This window comes from Bison bison, unplaced genomic scaffold (assembly GCF_000754665.1).
Source record: "Bison bison bison isolate TAMUID 2011002044 unplaced genomic scaffold, Bison_UMD1.0 scf7180017864331, whole genome shotgun sequence".
NCBI classification, from domain to species: domain Eukaryota; kingdom Metazoa; phylum Chordata; class Mammalia; order Artiodactyla; family Bovidae; genus Bison; species Bison bison.
Genome location: NW_011494903.1, coordinates 1,163,641 through 1,173,141, shown reverse-complemented (window position 1 = coordinate 1,173,141; position 9,501 = coordinate 1,163,641). Strand labels below are relative to the sequence as shown.

At 41.4% G+C, this 9,501-nt stretch overlaps 1 protein-coding gene across 1 annotated transcript in view; it reads right to left on the bottom strand.

Annotated features, from left to right (window-relative positions):
• Positions 1 to 9,501, bottom strand: part of OXCT1 (3-oxoacid CoA transferase 1) — a 161,959-nt gene that overhangs the window by 22,803 nt on the left and 129,655 nt on the right. Inside the window, exon 14 of the mRNA XM_010853715.1 lies at positions 8,882 to 8,971. Coding sequence (XP_010852017.1) covers positions 8,882 to 8,971 — 90 coding nt within the window. The remainder of the gene's footprint in view (positions 1 to 8,881; positions 8,972 to 9,501) is intronic.

Sequence of the window (9,501 nt, the reverse complement as noted above, 5' to 3'; positions counted from 1 at the left end):
AGATCAGCCCTGGGATTTCTTTGGAAGGAATGATGCTAAAGCTGAAACTCCAGTACTTTGGCCACCTCATGCCAAGAGTTGACTCATTGGAAAAGACTCTGATGCTGGGAGGGATTGGGGGCAGGAGGAGAAGGGGATGACAGAGGATGAGATGGCTGGATGGCATCTCTGACTTGATGGACGTGAGTCTGAGTGAACTCCGGGAGTTGGTGATGGACAAGGAGGCCTGGCGTGCTGCGATTCATGGGGTCGCAAAGAGTCGGACACGACTGAGTGACTGATCTGATCTGAGCTGATTGTTTTTTTTTCCAAACAAGCCTAGCGAAGAAGTTTCATTAACAAATTATAAAACAGCGGCAAGCTCTTATGAATGAAAAAAAAAATTAAACCAAATGAAACTGTTAATTATGAATTATCCTCACAGAAGAATACTTTATCTTGGGATACTTTTCAACATTGCAGAAAATTATCTCAAGGATGTTTCTGAGAAAGCATTTTTTAAAAAAACTCTTTCATATTTGCAGCTTTTGGTAATATATTTGATCCAAATTAAAAAGGATGAATAAATCTCATCTATACTTTGTATAATTCCTCTGCACAAAAAACAAAACAAAGACAAGGTAAAACAGTATTCAAGATTTCCATATGACACCTTTGCTATCATATATGAAATGGCCTTACTAAAAGTATTATTCACAAAGATTTATTCTCAACTTCATGACAAAAAAAGACAAATGAAATTATATATGAAACAGAATCCGAGACCTAGAGAACAAACTTCTCATTGGGGGGAACAAACTTCTCACTGGGGAGAAGGGTGGGGAGGATGGACAGATGGGAGGTTGGAATTGACCCTATGCTGCTGCTGCTGCTGCTGCTGCTAAGCTGCTTCAGTCGTGTCCGACTCTGTGCGACCCCATAGACGGCAACCCACCAGGCTCCGCCGTCCCTGGGATTCTCCAGGCAAGAACACTGGAGTGGGCTGCCATTTCCTTCTCCAATGCATGAAAGTGAAAAGTGAAAGTGAACTCGCTTAGTCGTGCCCGACTCTTAGCGACCCCATGGACTGCGGCCTACCAGGCTCCTCCATCCATGGGATTTTCCAGGCAAGAGTACTGGAGTGGGGTGCCACTGCCTTCTCGGGAATTGACCTATACGCCTTGCTATATTTAAAACAGATAATCAACAAGAGTCTACTGTATAGTTCAGGGAACTCTGCTCAATATTCTTTAATAACCTAAATGGGAAAAGAACTTGAAAGAGAATAGACATATGTATATGTATAACTGAATCTCTTTGCTGTACACCTGAAACTAACACAACGTTGTTGATCAACTATACCCCAATATAAAAGTTAAAAAATAAGTTACATTATATTACAAAAGCAAAGACAAAGTAAAACAGTATTCAAGATTTTGATATGACTGCTTTGCTATCAGATACGGATTAGACTTAATAAAAATATTATTCACAAAGATTTATCCTCAGCTTCATAACAATATAATTATGACTCTTTTTATTCTTTAGAATCCAGGCCTCCTACTGTAATAAAAATAAAACCTAAGCCTGTTTCAGAAATAGAGCTCTCATTTATGTTCTCAAAAATAAGTACTGGAGCTTTGCCTGTTTCCAATAAATGACAACTATGACTGAATTTCTTTGCTTTTGTGCTCTGAGAGTTATACCCTTAGGAACACATTTCCAGTACACAATACTGAGAACAAAACACTTTCCTTTATCTTGTTAGTGATGATGGTAGTTGCCAGACAGAAAAGTTTAGTAACAGAAAAGGGAGGCAGGACATATAGGTTCTCAGCTTGCGTCTGGTCTTAATTTTCTACTTGGTCTTAATTTTCTACCTGACCTTTATCAGAATGTTTAATCTCCAGGAAATTTGGCTGGATTATCTTTAGAAGGAAAACACTTAAGACTTACCTCAGAAGAGTGTTATAATGATAAAATAGAGGCAGTTTATGAACATGTAACTGCTTGGAAAAAGTTAAAAGTGTTCAAATATGTTCAAATTAATGAATTCAACAATTACTGATTCCTAATATGCACCGGGCATGATTTTCCTCAGCTGTTGTGATAGAAAGAGCCCCTGCCCTCATGGAACTCACATTCTAGTGCAGAAAGGAAATGAAGAATCATCAGAAGAGGGGGGAATTTCATTTTGTGTAATAGTCAGGGGAAGCTGCTCTGGTATTCTCAACAGAGATCTGACTGAACTGAGGAGGGGAGCCATGCAGATAACCTGAGAAGAGCTTTCCAGGCACAGAGAATAACAAGCACAAAGGCCCCGAGGCAGAGGGTGTTTGGAATGTTCCAGAAACTTACAGGAATAGAGTCTGGCTAGAGCTCAGTGGGCAAGTGGGAGAATCCCAGGAGCTTGAATCACAGAGGTACTGCGATTGATGTTGACAAACCAGGGGGACCCTTAGAGATAATACGTAGCACTCTGAACTTGATCTAAGGGAGATGGGAAGCCATGGAGGGTTTCTGAGCCCAGAAAGAAGTGATATAATCTGGTTTATATTTTAAAACATCACTCCTACCACGTGTGGAGAATTGTGTGTGTGTGTGTTTCCACCCAACTCGTCTTTGTTTCTCTGACAATAGGGATCTCAGCATGCACTGCCCTCCAACACCAGTGCCTGTTCCCCTGACCTGCAACACACAGGTCCCTGCAAACTCTGCCCCATCCATCAGATCTCCACGCAAATGCTGCATCCCATGACATGCACTCTGATGTGTAACTATTCTAAGTATTGGTTTCTATGACTCTATCCCGGTGAGACTCTGACCTGTCTAAATGAAGGACCACATCTTTCTATTTCTAACTTCCTCAGAGCCCATTATAGTGCTCGGCATATAGTAGGTACTCAACAAATATTTGGTGCCTGCAGAAACAAGTAAATTAACATACTTACATACAATAATTCTGCCAAATTTCCAGAAAAAGCATCAAAGAATATTCATCAGAGGATGGAAGGTGCTAAGCCAGCAAATTCATAAAAAGCTGGCTCATTTATATTGGGTGGGGTAGAGGTAGAAGTGAGCCATTTAAAAAAGAAAGAGAACAGAACATGGAAACAACTAAGAACTTGAAACAACACGATGCATTTGTGGAGATCTTAGAAGAAGTGAAGCCCTGGAAACAGAATGGGGTGGGCTGCTGGGGAGTTGATGACAAAAGACTGGTAGGCTCAGATCAGATCAGATCAGTCGCTCAGTCGTGTCCGACTCTTTGTGATCCCATGAATCGCAGCACGCCAGGCCTCCTTGTCCATCACCAACTCCCGGAGTTCACTCAGACTCATGTCCATTGAGTCAGTGATGCCATCCAGCCATCTCATCCTCTGTCGTCCCCTTCTCCTCCTGCCCCCAATCCCTCCCAGCATCAGAGTCTTTTCCAATGAGTCAACTCTTGGCATGAGGTGGCCAAAGTACTGGAGTTTCAGCTTTAGCATCATTCCTTCCAAAGAAATCCCAGGGCTCATCTCCTTCAGAATGGACTGGTTGGATCTCCTTGAAGTCCAAGGGACTCTCAAGAGTCTTCTACAACACCACACTTCAAAAGCATCAATTCTTTGGCGCTCAGCCTTCTTCACAGTCCAACTCTCACATCCATACATGACCACAGGAAAACCATAGCCTTGACTAGACGAACCTTTGTTGGCAAAGTAATGTCTCTGCTTTTGAATATGCTATCTAGGTTGGTCATAACTGTCCTTCCAAGAAGTAAGTGTCTTTTCATTTCATGGCTTGCAGTCACCATCTGTAGTGATTTTGGAGCCCAGAAAAATAAAGTCTGACACTGTTTCCACTGTCTCCCCTTCTATTTCCCATGAAGTGATGGGACCGGATGCCATGATCTTCGTTTTCTGAATGTTGAGCTTTGAGCCAACTTTTTCACTCTCCACTTTCACTTTCATCAAGAGGCTTTTGAGTTCCTCTGTGGCCCTGATTCAATCCAGCTTTAGTTTGAGACTAGCCACTTTGGCAGTGGCATCGCATGACTGGTTACCAGGAAAGAAAGTCTGTCTAGCAGTAAGAGGACCTTTGGGATGCTATGCAGATGTGACAAGGACCTAAACAAGCAGAAATGCACAGGACGGAGCAGATTACACGGGTGCTGTGGATGCAATACGTACAGCGCTTGGTGCCAAGGGAGGGGCAGAAATTCCACAGGTAATTTCCAGAAGGGGCAGGGGCATCACCACTTCTCCAGGTGGGCTAGCAGATGGGAGATTTTTAGAGGAAATGATGATTTTACTTGTATAAGTGTTATAGTTGAGGTAGTTATGGAATAACTGGGGGGAGTTATCTAACAGGGAAGAAATACAGTCCTAGAATTCATCAGACAATTCCAGTGTGGACATAAGGATGAGGGATTCACTAAGTGAAGAATAACAGTTGGGGACAAAAATTTATATAGCATCCAAGAGAGATGCAGAGAGTCAGAGGTGCAGAGGACCTTGGATGAAGTTACATGGAGCCCTGGAGGAACTAGTAAAAAGAGGATGTGGTGTCTAGGGATCCAGGTTGTTGAGAACAGCTTTGCATTGGGGTAGCATGTGGTTTACAACTTTGGGTCCAAGGCTACAGTTAAGGTCTTTCTCAGAAGACCAGAGAGGGGCAAAGAAAGTCCAAAGAATTTGGCTTTAAGAGTATGATCCAGAAATTACATGGGTTCAAATGCTGAAATCCCACTGACTCAAACTTGGTCACATGGATTGACGGCAGAAGAAGGGGATGACAGAGGATGAGATGGTTGGATAGCATGACTAACTCAATGGACATGAGTTTGAGTAAGCTCTGAGAGATGTGAAGGACAGGGAAGCCTAGTGTGCTGCAGTCTATGGGATCGCGAAGAGTCAGACACGACTTCATGACTGAACAACATGCAAGGGAGGTCTGGAAAATGTGGTCTGTCACTGGGCTACAATGTGCCCAGCTAAAGCCTGGGAGGGTTCTAATACAAAAGGGAAGAAGGGGAGATGGGTACTAAGTGACACAATTCCGTTGCTTTCTTTTAAATATTTTGCTGAGAGAATTCTCTGGCGGTGGTCCAGTGGTTAGGGCTCCTTGCTCTCCCTGCTGAGTGAGAGCAAGGAGTTCAATCTCACAAGCCAAATGACATGGCCAATAAAAAAATAAATGAATATTTTGCTGATATCCATCTCAACAAAGTAAGGAGAGCTTTGACCAGGAAAAAATGAAAAAAAAAGAAAGAGGTACTTCTGAAACCTGATGCTCCCAGAAAATGGCCGGTGTGGGTGGGATGGTGATACAGAGGTAACTCTTGTGAGGAGGCAGCATGGAATCGTATGATGAACATGGACTAGACCAAACTGAGTAAAACTTCAGGCTCTGCCGCTGACCTGGACAAGTTTCTGACCTGCCTACATCCCAGCCTTACATTACAGGGTCACTGACAGGTTAATAAATTCAGTATCTACAATGACATACACAGAGCCTTGCACCTAGTGAGGACTCAAACTCCTATTCCTTTCCTCCATTTTCCCCCATTTTTAGAGGGCAAAAGAAGGACACACCAAGAGATCAAAAGAAGAGAAGAAAGACGGTGGCTAGACACCAAAAACTACCACTACTTTTTTGTAATTTTGCCTGGAACCTCGATGCCTAAGTTTAAATGAAAGCCACTCTACAATGCCAGTCTGACACCAGTGCCTGCTCTATGTCTCCAGAGGCAGTTTCAAGGCAAGGGAAATGTTATGATGGTTACTCTAGAGCAGCACTGTAGGCAGCCAGGCTTCAAATACCATAAGCTGCTGGCTGGCTGCAAAGACTTACAAGGAAAGAGTTTCCTTTGATTAAAACATTTGTAAACATTAGGTCATGCTATATTTGTAAGTAACCTGCATCTGTAACCCTATAGATGAAGAAAAGGAGCAAAAAGCTATACCTAAGACCAGCTGATGGTGCCATCCACTTACTGAAAAAAAAGATTAGCAGCCCAAGAATACAAGATTATATTTCTTTCTTCAGATTTTAATTCTTCACTGCAAACTATCCACTCTGTATCTTAGAAAACTGTAGGGATCCTCCCCCTGGGCTGATTAGTCATAAGGCAGTAGAAGTTACCTGGCATGTCTAAAAGAACTGGTCATTACGGGAGAGGCCACTAGGAGTGAAAGAACTCTCCTCTCTCTCTTCTTTCCAACCTCTCTCAATCTTCAGGCAGACAAAGATGCAGGAAAGAAGTGAGGTCCTTGTGTTTCCTTAAGTTGGGCCAGTAACAGTGAGTCCAGGTGAACAACAGAGAGTAGGAATCACATTCCAGGAGTAAAAAGTGAAGGTGGCAAGAAAAGGAACTTCTTCTTTTGGTTAGTTTTCAAGGTTTGTTGTTATTTAGTTGCTAAGTCATGTCCAACTCTTTTGCAACCCCATGGACTGTAGCCCACCAGACTCCTCTGTCCACGGGATTTCCCAAGCAAATATACTGGAGTGGGTTGCCATTTCCTTCTCCAGGGCATCGTTCCCAGCCAAGGATCGAATGTGTGTCTCTTGCACTAGCAGGTGGATTCTTTGTCACTGAGCAAACAGGGAAGCCCAGTTTTCAAGGTTATCTAACTGTGAACTATGAAGAAGTCACTATTATTATTGCATCCTCCTGTCAATGGTTGTTCAACTGCTACTTGTGATTTGGGCTCTCGCAAGAGGAGATAAACACATGTCCTTCTATTCTGCCATCTTGAACCAATCTCTTAATCACAAGAATATTTTTTGTTAGTTTGTTCAATTGAAAGTATCTAGGGAAAATATCTAACTTCAGTTCTGGTCTAAAAGTCAGTGCCAGTTTCCTCACTCAGAGAAGAAAAATAAGAAATTCTAAAAAAAAAAAAAGAGTATCTTCCTTCTATGAAAAGCTTTAATAAGGGACTAATCAGAAGTTTGAAGTGCCATGTTTCCTCTATCAAAAATTCCAGCTGAGGAGAAAGAAAACAGTTTGGGGGGAAAAGAGAAGTGAGAGAGAGAGAATTTGCTAAATACAGGCCCAATGTTTTGAAAACGAATGCACAAAAATAATCTGAAATGAGTCGGACTTCACTGCCTATGCGTCAACACTGAAGGAACAACAAAAGGAAAGTCGGCAAGAGTTTCCTCCAAACAGACATTATGTTCTGGAAAAACTTTGGATTTGATCTGCGTGCTTGGCATTCCTTTGTCTCTGAAATGGAGTATTTTGGATGCTTTTTGCAAGGCACTGCTCAGAAGTCACCTGTGTTGGTTTCATTTCTATTGTTCCATATTTAGGCTTCACTGCTCAGTTTTCAGTGTTTACTAAGCAATTTATAATTTTGTATTTATTACAGTTTTCACAATGAAACTGCTTCATGACACACATCATTCTGTAACAGAACTCCCCATGGGAAGCAAGTCAAATGCAAATCTTTCAGATCCAGGCTCTCCAATACTTCATCACCAAATAAAAAAAGTGAAAATGAACTATCACTTCCACTCAAAATAGCAGGTATCAAGGAAAAGACCCTGATGCTAGGAAAGATTGAGGGCAGGAGGAGAAGGGGATGACAGAGGGCAAGATAGCTGAATGGCATCACTGGTTCAATGGACATGAGTTTGAACAAAATCTGGGAGATAGTGAAGGACAGGGAAGCCTGGCATGCTGCAGTCCACAGAGTCGCAAAGAGTCGGACACAATTTAGCGACTGAACAACAACAACAAGGTGAAAATAGTTTTTGTTTCAAAAGTAAGACTTTTAAAGGAGAATGAGCAGAGGGCATAGAGAGTGAAAAGCATACTCGTCACTCAATATCAACTTTGCAAATTATCAGAAGCCCAGGGATTCAGGTCAGGAAGGCAATTAAGCTCAGCTGGTTCAAATACAAATAAGAAAGGAATAAGAAAGCAAGTCATACTGATAGTTTGGTATTTAGAAGACTGGGCCTCAAAGTCAGAGGTATCAGGACTAATCTCAGTTCCACTAGTTATGTGACCTCAGGCAAGTACTTAACTTCACTGAAACTCTGTTTCTGGACCCACGACAAATACCTATATCAAGCTCATGGGCTTGTACAGGCAAACACACACAGAGCTTAGTGTACCTTTGGAGCACAGTAAGCTCAATGAATGGAAGCCATCACCATTGTAGGATAATGATATCATCATCATCATTAATTACACACCACGAGGTCAAGGATTCTTGTCCATTTTTAGTCACAGCCAAATTCCAGCAGTGCCCAACACAGAACAGGCATTCAATAAACACTGAATAATTTATCAAAATAGAAGTGTAATATTCTTCAGAATAGACCACTTGCTGTTACCAAGTCCATCGTTTTCTAACACCTTCTCAAAATGGCACCTCCACAGCCTTGGTAAAAGGCCACATTAACCACATGAAAATAACTGCTTTTAAAAACCCACATTCTGTTGTATTTTCATTTTTCACAGAAATACAACCACTATAACCATCTTTAAACCTAAATCAGAATTCACTGGCAGTCCAGTGGTTAGGACACTGAGCTTCCACTGTCTGGCAGAACGAGTTCAATTCCCGGTTGGGGAATTAATATCCCTCATGCCGCTGGGTGTGGCCCCAAAATTAAAAATATCTACAAACCGGAATCAACACCTCTTCCCTAACATCTTTTCACTGCCTCTGAAGACATTATAGCTTTTACCTTTAATGTGCACGTGAGGCAAATAATCAAAGAATGCCCTGATGTTTGCTTCAAAGTTAAACAACCATTTAGCTGAATGATAATAAATAATTGTCTTTATTTGCAATGTTTTGCTATAAAATATAAATACTATCAAGTTGAGTGATCCAGAGCAAACAATAAAAACCACAGTCACAGCCCAGTGTGAATTTCCAAAAGTAGCCCTCCTTACCTTTGCAGAATGTTCCATGGTGACCACTACTTTGGTTCTGGCACTGGACACTAGATCCATAGCCCCTCCCATTCCTTTCACCATCTTTCCCTGCAAAACAAACAAAAAATAAGAAGTAATTCTCTTTCAACCTTTCAGTATGTGGTGCAACAAAATTAACTTGCAAGAAGTTGCTGGAATAATTAATCAGAAAAACTCATTGACCTTCATTGCTTAGTACTTGAACTTTATCACCTTAATATTCTGTTGTTCTCTATTATTCTGTGGCTGAAGGATAAGTTCAGGATAAATATTACTATGTCACATTTACTAAATATAGCTAACATTATTACATCAAAGAAATATTAGCAATAAGGCAATCAGTGGATAAGAAAAGCCTCAAGAATCTTTCCAAAATTCTGGGCACATTACTACTATCAGAATAATAGGAGATGAAAATCTATATACCCCTGACATTCATTTCTTTCTTTTTAAACATACAACTGGCACCACTGAGTCTTCAATCACAGACCCTTTCTAAAGCACTCTCTTGGCTGTCCTGCAGATTCAATGCCACTAGGTAACAAACTAATGCATTAGTGGTGTTTCCCTAGTAATGATTAATATGAAAGGTGGGTCTG